This window comes from Protopterus annectens, chromosome 2.part0 (assembly GCF_019279795.1).
Source record: "Protopterus annectens isolate FY-2018-M chromosome 2.part0, PAN1.0, whole genome shotgun sequence".
Taxonomy (NCBI): domain Eukaryota; kingdom Metazoa; phylum Chordata; order Ceratodontiformes; family Protopteridae; genus Protopterus; species Protopterus annectens.
Genome location: NC_056728.1, coordinates 868,313,189 through 868,328,188, shown reverse-complemented (window position 1 = coordinate 868,328,188; position 15,000 = coordinate 868,313,189). Strand labels below are relative to the sequence as shown.

Sequence of the window (15,000 nt, the reverse complement as noted above, 5' to 3'; positions counted from 1 at the left end):
TAACAGTAAAGTTAAGCGGAGAGGCCCTACGGGTGGGAGTGAATAGTAAGAGTTTTGTTTTTTTGGGGTTCAAGATGAGGCAACGGTGTAGAAGCCATTTCTCGACTGTATTAAACACATTTTGGGTTAGGATCTGTAGGTCAGATGGAGAAGTGGCTGAGCATATTAATGTTGAATCGTCTGCATATTGAATACAGGTAGCTTGAGGTATTACAGAATGTAGGTCATTCATAAAAATAGAAAATAGGAGAGGGCCTAATATGGAGCTTTGAGGGACACCAAGGGCAATGGGGAGGTGGGTAGATAAATTGTTCTCCCATAGTACAGCCTGCTATCTATTGTTTAGGTAGGATTAGAATCATTGTATAGCCAGTGCATCTAGTGAAAGGTTTTTCAGTATGTTTCGGTCTTGGCCATATGAAATTCGAAGTTTTAAAACTTCGGTCATCTGAAGGGGACCCATATATATATATATATATATATATATATATATATATATATATATATATATATATTTAGGTTTACCTTCATTAGGTCTGGAGTCCATTGTACAATTCACTAAAGTGTGAAAGTACAATGGCAAGATTTGGGAATGTCGAATCACATAGTTGTGAATTCAAATGAGCGAATGCCAGTAACAATGTTTGGAGACATCAGGAAATGTCTTCTAAATGACACTGTTGTGATGCCGTTCTAAAATGGTCGTATCTGGGTTTCCAGTAAACCATTTTTGATATTTTGATTCAGACACAGTTCCAAATTCGCCATTTAAAGTCGCACAATAGTGCGACCACATATTACACTTTCAACTAAATGAAGATAAACTGCATATATATATATATATATATATATATATATATATATATATATATATATATATATATATGGTCATTAAATCATATAATACACATTACTTACATAAAGTTTGTATACATGGCCCAGGTAGAGTGGATGGAAGTGCCTTCTCAAGTGTGTGAGGTGTTGGCCCCTGCTGGGACTGTTCTCTGAATGGGAGTAGGGCTGCAGTTAAGGCACATATGGAGGAGAGGCTGAGACACAATAGTGCCATATATGCCAAACCCTGAGTCTGCATGGGGCTGGGGAATTAGGAAAAACCTCTCCTCAGTATCCTCAAACATGACTAGGATGTAGCCCAAAGGAGTCTAAAGTGGGGCTGTTACATGTTAAGAAGACAATCTGGTTGCAGCTGATGTTGCCTGAAGACAGCAAAAAAGAGTAATAAAAATAGTTTGAGTACATTGGGCTAAACTACTACATTCTCAATGTAGTGAACAAAAGTGCTACATGTGTTTTTGCAGGGATACCCTCATACCCTGAAACTATAAATATACTAATACTGATATCACATAATAGTGAGGAAAGAAACAAATTGCCTTAACACTACCGTCACCCAATTTTGGCAAAACCACTGTCAGTAACATTCTCTAGCAATGCAGCAATTTATATGAAATGTAGAAACTTCTTTCCCATTCACTTACATTGCTATGTTCTGAAAAAATGCACCGTCTATGTAGGCTTTTTGATGAAAGATAATCAGTGAAAGTTACTCCAGTGCAGTGTACTACTCCCTGTATATCCATATGTGTGTGTGTGTGTGTGTGTGTGTGTGTGTGTGTGTGTGTGTGTGTGTGTGTGTGTGTGTGTGTGTGTGTGTGCGTGTGTACATACGTGTGCTTGAGCATGCTCGTGTGCATGTATGTGCATATATTCATATTTTATTTTCAAATTGTATGTTCCTTAAAAAATATAAACATATACATATGTATGCATATAATATATATTTGATATATACATAGAACAAATGTTGATCTCTAGAATGTACAAGCAGATCACCAACACTGTGGGACATACTAGCATGATGTCCATAGCAATCAAGGACTGATTGGACCTGTGAAAGGTCTAGTTGATATCTATCCTGACTAAGAGAAGAGTGTTTCTTATTGTGCGTTGGAGTGTGCTCCAGATAGCAGGGGTCAGTTTAAAGGAAGGAGAGAAACCTGTATAGTTGTTTTTCCTGGAGATTAATGAATATGATGACTTGAGAGGAGGAATCTGTGTTTATAATTTTGTTTGTGACTAGAGATTTTACCAGGTGGTAAATACGTTTATGGCCTAATATTACAGGATTTGGTTAGTTTAGATTTCTTCAATGAATAGGTATAATAGATTTAGTAGTGGTCACTGATGTGAAGACAATAAAAAGACAATGCCTGTATAGGGGAAATAATAGTCTGGCCACTGAAACCAAATAGTTTGCTCAATAGTCAAAAAAAGAATAGAAGTAAATACCTACCTTCTCCCACTGCAGGACAGGCCCAGTGGCTCCTCTGTCTGCATCCAATCAGCCTATTAGTACCATGTGGCAAGAGCTGGGCATCCACAGGCTTGGTAAGAACCCTGATTCCCATTTATTCTTGCCATGGTAGTCCAATTGGCCCATTCATTCTTTAATGGCATGAGTTGAGTGGTAGTAAGTAAGTGAAGCTACTGGTCCTGCAGAATGGCTCATCCCTCCCCCAGTGGAGCAGCACCTCTCTTTCAGTGGCTGTTCAAGCTCTGCTATATACTGTCTTCATATACCCCCTTGAATACATGCATGTTCATATGCTCATGCAACTCTTGTTTATCACCCAAGTGGCAGGCCAGACTTGCCTCCATCCCCCTCAGGATTGGTGAGCTGTCAGTGGCTGTTCACTGCCATACTTCTGAGCCAGCCTGAACTGTTATTTAAACTCAGTTCACCTAGACTCTAGCCAGGAATTATCCCTATGTGTCACTAGAGGGGGCTTGTAAATACCTACTTTGAGATGAATTGCATGAGATTAGGAAGTGACATCAGGATTACTGGAGTACAAAGAAGCATATAATTGTTAATTACATAAGACAATCTAGCTTAGGAAGGAAGGGTCACTGGGGTGGGTGAGCAAAACTGGCAAATGGAAACGAAAAATGACAGCTTCATACCTTCAAAGACACCCAACACCCGTGGAGAAAATGTCCAATCTAAATTATCCTCAGATCATCAATCCATATCTTCAAGAAGGAAGTAGACAGCTGCATGTACAGCCAAAATTTCCAGCATGAGATCCAGGGCACCCATAAGTACTGAGATTATTCACCACACTTATCAACTAACAAATTAGTTATTTACTTTATTCATAGTATTCTGCCATCAGTACAGATCCAGACTTATCCAACAAGATCTAAAGTAAAAAAATCGCTTGCTGCATGTCTGTGCTGCTTATAGTAATAGAGGTACATTCTAATGCTTCCTGGCATTAATGCCTACATAATGCATCAAATAAATTGTAGAGTATGAAGCATCATTATCATTGTGTATGATCATAACCCTGCTTCAGTTATAGGGGAATGTTTTGTTACCCATATCTGGTATGCATAACAAGCTAGTGATGTTCAGAGATTTGGATCATACATCTTCTTGTTAGATAAGGCTGGGACTGCCCTAAAGGCTTGTATTTCCTTTTTTAAAGTGGTCTACAATAACTTGTCTTTCTGTGAATAGTTTTTATTGCTTCTTGTAGTTTAGACTAGTCCAACGTTACTTTATTTTTTCTTCCCCATGATGCTAATATTTCTTTTGCAAAAAGAAAAAATAGAAACATAAGTCCAAGGAAATGAATATAAACAAATGTCAGACTTCAAAATCATGTTTATATTAAGTGAGAAATATATTATAATTAAATGGTTTTAATTACTCTAATACAGATCTTAGTCTAATGTCAGTATTTCCAAAATCCTTCATAAATACTTAGCCCAATGCATCACTCCAGACAAGCCTGAAGCAATACGTTCTCAAGTCTGTTAGGATGACTGTTGTGTGCCCTGAAAACCACATCACTAAAGAAAAACACACATATATAGCTATAACTCCAACTCCCTCATTGTACTGATGTGTGTATATTTAGCTTCAGAATTATAACCTTACATTTTCAATTTTCTCCTTCTTCTTTAATATGATTTATACTATACTCAAGCATATTTTTGCACTGATAAGCCCCCCAAAACAAAACAGAAACTTTGCTTGACGTCATAGCATGTCCGCTGCATTTGTGATGGTTAGAAGTATATGAATCATGACAGTTATACTATATTCATACTGATTCTCTCTCACATTGCACACTAGTACCAGTAACAGTAGCTCCTCAAATTGAATAATAACTAGTACTATATGTGTGTCAGCCATCATAAAGTTTGAACCTATCCTCAAGCTATAAAAAAGGCCAGCAGCAGGTAAGAGACAGGGCTTGTGATGATGTACAGAGATTGTTAATTAATATTATTAATGTTACACAAAATGTTTACCTGCTCATCTGAGTCACCAATTCCCTAAAACAGAAAACAGAATGCATGTAAGCAAATAAACATGGAAAACTAACAACATTCAAGTTAGGATTTTTTTTAATTATGTGAAAATTGTTAAATAAACAGAGTATCACTTATAGTCTTGTGCCATTTATAAATGTCTTCGAAATCTTTTGCAATTTATCATTTCTAGCCTAACACATTTATGACATGGTATAAGTCATCTCATATCATTTTTGAATTACAGTGGTAGGGAACAGTCCCTAAACAAGTAAACAGTTTTAAATGACTAATTCAAGTCATTTTATGCAGAGTACATGCACGTCTATAAAAAGATTACAAAGGGAATACACACCCACTTTGTAATCTACTGGAAATTAAATGTTTTGAATGTGCTCTAGTAACTAGAGAAATTCGCTTAGTTTGACTATTAAAGCAAAACAGTCTTGCAAGCAAGGTTTGTGATAATGTGAGCTGAATTATATTCTATGCTACAATAACATACATAATGGTGTGCAAGTCCTGTCATACAGCAAATACTGAGAAAGAGTCTGGCGATGTTTAGTATCATCATTATAATAGCATATAATGAAATGCATCATGCACAGAAACGTTTCTACTAAATTCTTTGTTCAGCTTTTTATTGGTATTCATGAAAGGCAGCACTATATTTTTGATGTTTTTGCTTTTAGTCATTTGACAGTTCCTTCTATGCAGCATCTTTATTACATTTGACATAACTCCTATTGTTCAGTAATACAGAACTACACATTCAGAAACATGGTTGATTATCTTTGGATTTTAAATCTATATTGTCATCATTTTTCAAGTTATTTGTAGACTTATAACATTCTTCTCATGAAGCCTAATGACTGCTACTTTGTCCTTCTCTTCTAGAGCCCTACATAACACCCAAATCCATAGCTGCTATCAGTGGTAGACTGTGGGGGCTTGGTCAATGAAATGATAAGCTATACACAAATCTAACATTACACATTATCCATTCAATATTGTGGACATGTCATTGACTCCTCCATGCTCATGAGTATGTGCATTCAAAATCCTGGTGCCTTAGATTTTATTGCCCCTGGAAGGTTGTCGCATTGCTTAGTCTTTTCGAAGCATCAGACATTCACAAGAAGGAATACACCCATCTTCAAGGACAAGAGATAAAATTGTAAACTTCTCAGTCCCATTTCTTACTGACCTTCAGTGACCTAAGTGTGTTCATCAAAACCAAATTATTACCTGGTCAGTTGGGAACAAAACCTGTACAACAGTGGGATGACTTAACACTTTCCTTTTTTTTTGGTTGGAAGGCTCTTCCACCTACTAACCATCAGGCCAGATGCCTAGACCTGCCCATTTGTTTCTAACTGGGCAAAAGCAGGCACAACACAGCTGTCACACAGGCAGCTATCTTGTGATTATTGCTATACATCCAATCACATTCCTCGTATACTGCATAAGTGCTCCAGGGATTGATGACACTTGAACTTCCACTGTTGAGAGCTCTAGCAACACTAAATCCCTTCATTGTCATAATATGGTAATGATTCATTGTTGTAATATGCTAATGATCACAGCTATGTTACTATGCCTAATGAATGAAATTGTTGTAAGAATAGTTCTGTAGCATGATTGTGGAGTACAGATCGGCAAGGAATAGATATTTATTAAGATACATTTCAGATGCAGCATATACCTTATTGAGTCGCTGTTCTCTGCTGCACTGAGCAATGCTGCCATAGTAAACAGTGATTCAGCCCACAACAGTAGTGTTGTGACATGTAGAGTACAACATTGTCAATTATGTGTGTCAGAATATAAATAGCATTCATGTCACGCTATGCGATATTACCACAAGCTATCTGTATTCATAATAATTACTGGGTTACTAAACATAGTGCGCTGGTAGCCATTTGAAATGTTGAGACCTGCTAGAGTATATCTGAAAAAACAGAAACTGAATAGCTGAAAATACAAACTTACATATACTGTCTAATATGTCCGTTTCCTAGAATATTCCCTTTTCTCCAAGGTAAGGTGATATTAGAGTTAGTATGTATAACTTCAGGGGATGTGAGAGGCTGGTCCCCCACAATGATTTCTCTCTGCAAAAAAGAAGTTTAAAAGAAAAGACTGTTGTCCAAGATATGCTCTTCTCCTGCATTTTTGATGCTTCTTTGGCTTGTCAGCACTTTGCATTTTGAGTGCCAACATTCCTATAGGGAGTCTAATATGCATCATGCATTTATACATCTACACACTATGATTATGACTAGCCTAGCCGATTTCTAAATAGTCTTATGGGGATACTTATATATTATCATCCTGTAGTAACCTGAGCGTATCTTTCTATTCACTTCTATGGCTTGTTTGATCATTGATTTACACATGAACATGAGCCTGAGAAGAAAGCACTAGTGCAGGGTTTGATTCTTACAGGCGGTAATTGGCTAGGCTTAAAATGATCCACAAGGGCAAGTTAACATAGTACAAATCTATGAACCTATAGCTAAAGCAATTTGCTACCACAACATTTCAGACACACTATGTTGCAGGGAATTTGTAAAATTTGCAAATTTTTGGCTTGGGAAGGTGGCCTAATGGTTAAGGTGTTTGCCTTACAAACACAAGGTGCAGCGTTGGAGTCTCACAAGGGATAATTGGCTAGGCTTAAAATGGCTCGCAAGGGCAGTTAGCCTAGTACTAATCTATGAACCTATGAAAAAGAGGCTAGAAGATACAGTATTAGGTGCTAATTATGATGGGAGGGTGGCCTAATGGTTAAGGTGTTTGCCTTATAAACACAAGGTGCAGAGTTAGAATCTCACAAGGGATAATTAGCTAGGCTTAAAATGGCTCGCAAGAGCAGTCAGCTTAGTACTAATCTATGAACCTATTTGAATGTAGGAACTGAGTTTGATTTTCATTTTGGGGGAGGGGGTTGACATAATGGTTAAGGTGTTCACCTTACAGACACAAGGTGCAGGGTTCGATTCTCACATGGGGTAATTGGCTAGGCTTAAAATGGCCCACAGGGGCAGTTAGCCTAGTACTACTCTATGAACCTATGAACCTAAATATTTGAATTTAAGTTGCAGACAATGCACTTGTAATCTTGTTTATTTTTACTGTTACTATAGTCATATTTATTTATTTATTTATTTTGTATTTGTTAAGAAGGTGATTCAACTGAGCAGAGGCCCAGGGAGTAAAGCTCCATTTGACAAAAATATCAGCATATTATATAAACTTTACATGACGTAATGCAATATATATATATATATATATATATATATATATATATATATATATATGTGTGTGTGTGCATATATATATATATATATATATATATAATAAGAATATAAAGACTACATCCATGAACAAAATATAGCATGTAAGTCTTTAGATATAAAATTCATATCTTCATACATGTCCATCCATCCATCCATCCATCCATCCACATATCCCTTTTTCCCATTTTTGCACATGGGGTTGGGGTGTCCCTTCAACAGTGACAATCATCTGGAGCCAAGGTTTATACCGCTGGGTGGCTACCCCTGCCACGGCAGTTCTTCCACACCATACACATATTCACACCTATGGCCAATTTAGAATATCCAGTCTACTTACTTATGTTTTTGGAGTGTGGGATGAAACTGTGGCCTAATGGTTAAGGTGTTTGCCTTACAAATACAAGGTGCAGCGTTGGGGTCTCACAAGGGATAATTGGCTAGGCTTAAAATGGCTCGCAAGGGCAGTTAGCCTAGTACTAATCTATGAACCTATGAAAAGGAGGCTAGAAGATACAGTATTAGGTGCTAATTATGATGGGAGGGTGGCCTAATGGTTAAGGTGTTTGCCTTATAAACACAAGGTGCAGAGTTAGAATCTCACAAGGGATAATTAGCTAGGCTTAAAATGGCTCGCAAGAGCAGTCAGCCTAGTACTAATCTATGAACCTATTTGAATGTAGGAACTGAGTTTGATTTCCATTTTGGGGGAGGGGGTTGACATAATGGTTAAGGTGTTCACCTTACAGACACAAGGTGCAGGGTTCAATTCTCACATGGGGTAATTGGCTAGGCTTAAAATGGCCCACAGGGGCAGTTAGCCTAGTACTACTCTATGAACCTATGAACCTAAATATTTGAATTTAAGTTGCAGACAATGCATTTGTAATCTTGTTTATTTTTACTGTTACCATAGTCATATTTATTTATTTATTTATTTTGTATTTGTTAAGACGGTGATTCAACTGAGCAGAGGCCCAGCGAGAAAAGCTCCATTTGACAAAAATATCAGCATATTATATAAACTTTACATGATGTAATGCAATATTGATATATATATATATATATATATATATATATATATATATATATATATATATATATATATATATATATATATATATATATATATAAAATAAGAATATAAAGACTACATCCATGAACAAAATATAGCATGTAAGTCTTTAGATATAAAATTCATATCTTCATACATGTCCATCCATCCATCCATCCATCCATCCATCCATCCATCCATCCATCCACATACCCCTTTTTCCCATTTTTGCACATGGGGTTGGGGTGTCCCTTCAACAGTGACAATCATCTGGAGCCAAGGTTTATACCGCTGGGTGGCTACCCCTGCCACGGCAGTTCTTCCACACCATACACATATTCACACCTATGGCCAATTTAGAATATCCAGTCTACTTACTTATGTTTTTGGAGTGTGGGATGAAACTGGAGCAACCAGAGGAAGCCCACACAAACACAGGGAGGGCATGCAGACTCCTCACAGATGTGTGAAAAAAACAGTCCTATGCATTTACATTGTGGCTTTTCATGTTGCATAAAATCATTTGGTTGAGAGTATGTAGAGATAAACGCTGTCAGATCAGGACTGTCTTAGGTGATATTTAACATCTACCTTAAAAGTTTGTTGTTGTTTAGTTTTCTTGAGGGGGAAGGAATAGCGCTCCAAATTTTAGAGCTATAGGTGGAACAGACTATAACTTGTGCTGTATTTAGATATTTATTTATGGTAAGTAGAGATTTGTCTGGGGAGTGTAATACTGGATAATAGATTTAAGGGCTGGGCAATTATCCGATTGTATTTTAAATTTTGTGCTACTAAAAGTTGGGATTACTAAGGATGTAAAGTAGTTCATTCCAGGTTAGTAGTATAAGGACTTGGCAGAGAAGGGTATGGTAAGAGAAATTGGAAGCAAAGTTTGCAGTTTTGTTATAATATTTCTCAAGCTTTGTTCTCTAGAGTGGTTGCAGATTTGTGAAGATTTGAGAGGCACATGGGAAGAAAGTAGGTTTTTGCAGTTATTTTTCTGGCTTTAACTGTCAGTAAAGGTTTAGCTGTATGCAACAGGCCAAGCTTTTGGTGTGTCTTTCTATTTGGGTATTGGGATCATATTTCAAATTATCATCTGTTGTGACTCCAGGACAATTAGTGTGGGTACAGTTTATATCTTAGTCTGTTAGATGAGATGATGTTAAACTGGTTTGTAATTTTGAATGAGATTTAGGAGTGAAACAGGGCAGTTTATTTATTTTTTTGGGGGGTGGTACAAAAGTAGTCATGAGTTGTCTAGCTAGGTTTCAGTGGTTGTGAAGGATTCTTGGGTTAATCCTTGTAATTATGCAGGGAAGGGGCAGAACAGATTAATGTAGAATCATCAGCATTATGAATCAGAGCAGCAGGTTTATGTGCTGAGTGTAGATCATTTGTGACTACATTAAACAGGAGTGGTCCCAGTATGGATTGCTATGGTACACCAACTGTGACAGGTAGAAAGGAGGAGGAATACTCCTTTTGTCATTTGATAGCTTTGTACCTGTTTGATAAGTAGCTTTTAAACCAGAAACACTGAGGTAATCCAGAGGGTTTGAGTGAAGGCTGGTATCCCACCTGTGACCCAGAGGGTGACAGGACAAACAAGAAGTATAAAGGATTAGTTCAGATAAAATCATTTTAGCTAGCAGATCTAAGAGACTTTCTCTCTCTCTCTCACTTTCTCTTTCTCTGATAATCTCCCTGTGGGAGGAATAAAAACAATTTGTTAAAGTTTCTAGTAATTTATTCAGTTAAGCGGGTAGACGGATGAGTGTTCTTTTTCTAATACATTACATTCAACAGGTCAGTTATTTAAAAGCAGTTCCTTGGGAGATGATTGGACAAAAATCTGGGAGATGGAAAAACAAGGAGCCAATTCTAAAGCTTAGAGGTTGGTCCCTTATTTGAATATTCCTGAAATACCTGTGAGGGTTTACCAGCTGGAACCTCATTCTTAGTTAAAAGGTTTTATTTTTATTTTTAACTTTTTACAAGCAAACCATGGCAACACACTATGAGCTACAACTATATAACTATATTTAAGAAAACACTATCACCTGAACTTCATCAGGTCCATCTAATAGAGTGGTTTACACTATGAGCATTGACAATACCTGCTTTTATGAGGCTATCACCAGACCTTGTCTGTTTTGTAACACATGTAAAATGAAAGGCTGTGTCTGCATCAGTGGGGCTCATATCCCTTGGAGCCAAGTGTGACAATTGGGGAGAGATGGGCGAAGGCTGCCAGCCTAGTCAAATAGAATTTGATATATAATTCTGGCATTTGTAAGTAAATGTAAAATACAGGCATGTTTTCTTGAGTGTAAAAGAACACTGTGAAATGTGGAACTGCAAAATATGTGACAACATTGCACTCTACTGACCCAGTGAAGCATGTTTTGACCCTTTCATGTTAGAATTAGGCTCCAGTGCGTCTGGATGAAGGTTTCATGCCCATTATTTTAAGGCTAAAGTTTATTACCAAAATTTACATATGGATGGCGCTTTACTGCTCTGGTTTCTGTTAGAATATACATGTGAAATGACTTAAATTGTTGTAAGTTTCTGAGCAGGTGTTAGATTGCTAAATAATGCAGTTTGTTTGCCTGGGAAAACCTAAGTGTCAACATGATGTAATTTGGGAGGGCCTTAGAGACATGTTTGCTAGTAATGTTTAAATACTATTTCTCACAAGAGACATGGGGCATTTTGACTTTGGACATCTAACTCAGCACTCTGCCTTATGCTCACATGTAAGTTTTAGCACTGTGATTTCTTGTAGGAATAGTTAAAGCTAGTAAAGATTAATTAGGTATTTTTCTTTGAAGTCAGACCTGTCCTACTGTATTATTATAAGTTTCTGTATGATCTCTGAACTTAGATATCTCTGTGGTGTAGTAGTTTTGTCTTATATTTTAATTATGTTCCACTCACTAAACTAAACAAGGAGAAAGTTACTGTCAGCTGCCTGTCAGGTGCCAGGATCCGCCACATAACACATGCACTCAGGTCACTCCACAATAAGTACAGATATGACACTGTAATTGTCCATGTTGGTGTGAATGACCTGAGACGTACCTCCCTGGACTACATGAAAAGAGACATGTAGGAGCTCTCCGATCTTGTATCCCAGGCAGGTATGACCCTAACCCTGAGTAGCATCCTGCCATCACCCAGAATGATACCACAGTACAAGGACAAAATGATTGACTTCAACAATTGGCTAAGCTTCTGGTGTCATTCTAAGGGAATCCAGTATTTGTCTGCCTGGGACAACATGATCGACAGTCCATGATGCTTTGCCAGAGATGGCCTGCACCTGTCGCCCTTAGGATTCCGGATACTGGCTAAGACTCTTGCCACCCCTATAGTGCCTTTTTTAGGCAAGGTTCAAATGACAAATTCACCACCGTAACTGGTACAAGCAAGCAAAATCTGAGGGTAATGCTACTCAATGCTAGAAGTCTAAACCTCAAAATGCACTCACTCGAGGCACTCCTCAAAATGGAGAACACTGACATCTGTGCAGTGACAGAGACCTGGTTCAAAGGTCCAGAGAGCACCCCTGCATTACCAGGCTTCAATTCATACCACACCTTTCAGCCACCTAACCCAGAAAGAAGCACTAAAGGCGGAGGCGTGTCCATATTCATTAAGGATATCCACACCTCCAGGCTATTTGCACAGCATAATGCATCCAAGATTATCCAAGTGCAACTAACTCTGGGCAAGACCGCAATCCAAATTGTAGCTTTCTACAGACCCCCCACCATGCCCCAGGATTCACACTCCTCATTTCTTGATACACTGGAAAGTATTAGGGTACAACCCAACACCCTAATAATGGGCGATTTCAACTACCCCACCATTAACTGGGAAAACTACTCATGTACCAACTCTTTTGCTCAATGCTTTCTAGAATTCATAAATTCCAATGCCTTGGATCAACTTATTCACACCCCCACCAGGGGCAGCAATATCCTAGACCTGGTCATCACCAACATGGGAAACCGGTGTTCCACACCAGAGGTCAATTCCTCATTGGTCAGATCTGACCACAAGCTAATCAGCCTAGACATCCACATCCCACCCCGAGCCCCAATTAGGGAAACCATTGTAAAAAACTTCTCAAAAGCCAATTTCACACTTCTTAAGACAGAAGTGGCAAACTTCATGACACCCATGCAGACGGACAATAGAGGTATGACTGCCGAATCCTACACAAATGCACTTTATAAGCACTTACACGAGTCCATGGATCATGCTATCCCTAATAGAACCAAGATGTTATCCTCCAGAAAAAGGAAGCCAATCTGGTGGTCCTCTGCCATAAACAAACTCTACAACAGAAGAAAGAAACTGTTGCAAAAAAGAGTAAAATCCCATGACTGGAGGAACTCCCTGGTCAACCTCAGAAAGAAGTTGAGATCCCTCATAAAATCCTCCAAAGCTAGTTACAAAAACAAAATTGCCACTGACTCTAAAGACAACCACAAAGCATTCTATAGCTATGTCAAGAATCTAAATGGGAGCACTCAGATCTGCTCTGAGTTACAGCATAATGGCACTAAATATACAGAACCAACTGATATTGCCAACATCCTAGCAGATAGGTTCAGTGCTAACTTTACCCCCTCTCACCGGCTAGAGGGCCCATCTCTATACCGGAAGAATGCAAAGTTCCTATAATCACGGCTGCACAGGTAAGAAACACGCTCTCCAAAGCCAAGAACACAGCATCTGTGGGACCTGACAATATCCCAGGCTGCATTCTACACGAACTACAGAATGAACTGGCGCCCTACCTAAGTACCATGTTCAATCATAGCCTCACCTCAGGCTTTGTACCCACTGAATGGTGCACCATGACAGTTATCCCACTCCACAAAGGGGGAACCATGACGGACCCCGGGAACTACCGCCCCATTAGCCTGACGAGCCTGGTCTGCAAGGTCATGGAACGTATCATCATGGAACTCATAAACAAAGACATTGGTAATCTCCAAACTCTGGACCCTACTCAGTTTGGATTTGTAAAAGGCAGATCATGTCTAAACCTGATTGACTTCTTTGAAGCAGTCACCAAAGCTATAGATGATGGTAAAATGGTTCACACAGCTTATCTAGATCTCGCCAAGGCTTTCAACACCATCCCCCACTCTGGAATTATAGATAAGCTCACTAAACTAGGTATAAATCCCTATGTCATAAGATGGGTTGCCACACTGTGAAAGTAGCGGATTCCAAATCCGACATCAGACCAGTGACAAGTGGAGTACCACAGGGTTCAGTCCTGGGTCCTCTCCTGTTTGGTATTTAATTCTCTGAAGTGCAGGCCAACACAGGAGGTCTTTGGCTAACAAAGTTGCAGATGACTGCAAACTAGGAGCCATAATCGAAACTCCTAACGATGTGGACAAACTACAAAAGGGCCTCACTGAGACAGATTCCTGGTGTCAAAGCCATGGCCTGAAACTCAATGCCAAAAAGTGTATTGTCATCCCCTTTGGTAAAAACTCTGTACCCATGAACTACCACATAGCTGGTAGTCTACTTAATGCCAAAAATGTGATAAGAGATCTTGGGACACAGGTGGACAGTAGTCTCTCCTTTGATAATCACATTGCCACAGTGATCAGGAATTCCTTCTACGTGGCTCATCTCAGCACAAAAGGATTCTCATCCAGAAAAAAAGAGGTCATTGTTCCCCTCTACTCATCACTCATTAGACCCATTATAGAGTACAACACCCCTTTTGGTATGTACCTCACAAGACATCTACAACAACTGGAAAGACCAGAGAAATACCTCACAAAGAGGATTACTGGCCTCAAACAGATGCCCTATGCAGGCTGTCTCAAAAAACTGCAGCTTTACTCCATCGCATATCGCCTACTCAGGGGTGATCTCTGCCTAACATACAAAGCTATGTCAAACCCAGAGCTGTTGGACATGCTCCACTTAAAGAAATCCCAATCCCTCCGAACTACACGCTCTAGGGACCTTAACCTTGTCACCACAATAAACAGAACATGCTGGAGGGATAGATTCCTGTCCCAGAGACTTCCCATACTCTGGAACAGACTACCAATCTATGTCAAACAGAGCTCCTCATTAGCACTCTTCAAGAAAAATCTTGATGATTGGATGGGAAATGTGAAATTCTCCCCGGGGATCACTTCTGTGGCTCTGCTCGACATGGGTATAGGAAAGTAATTTTCTTGGGTGGCGAAAGCCAGGGTACATTTTTTGGCTAGGCTTGTATGGGCCCTAGGGCCGATAGCCTAGTAC

General features: G+C 38.9%; 1 protein-coding gene across 2 annotated transcripts in view; it reads right to left on the bottom strand.

Moving 5' to 3' along the window:
- AMTN (amelotin) overlaps window positions 1-15,000 on the bottom strand; it is a 110,132-nt gene that overhangs the window by 14,086 nt on the left and 81,046 nt on the right. For both annotated transcript variants that reach the window (XM_044061945.1, XM_044061944.1), the window contains one exon: window positions 4,345-4,368. In XM_044061945.1, coding sequence (XP_043917880.1) covers window positions 4,345-4,368 — 24 coding nt within the window. The remainder of the gene's footprint in view (window positions 1-4,344; window positions 4,369-15,000) is intronic.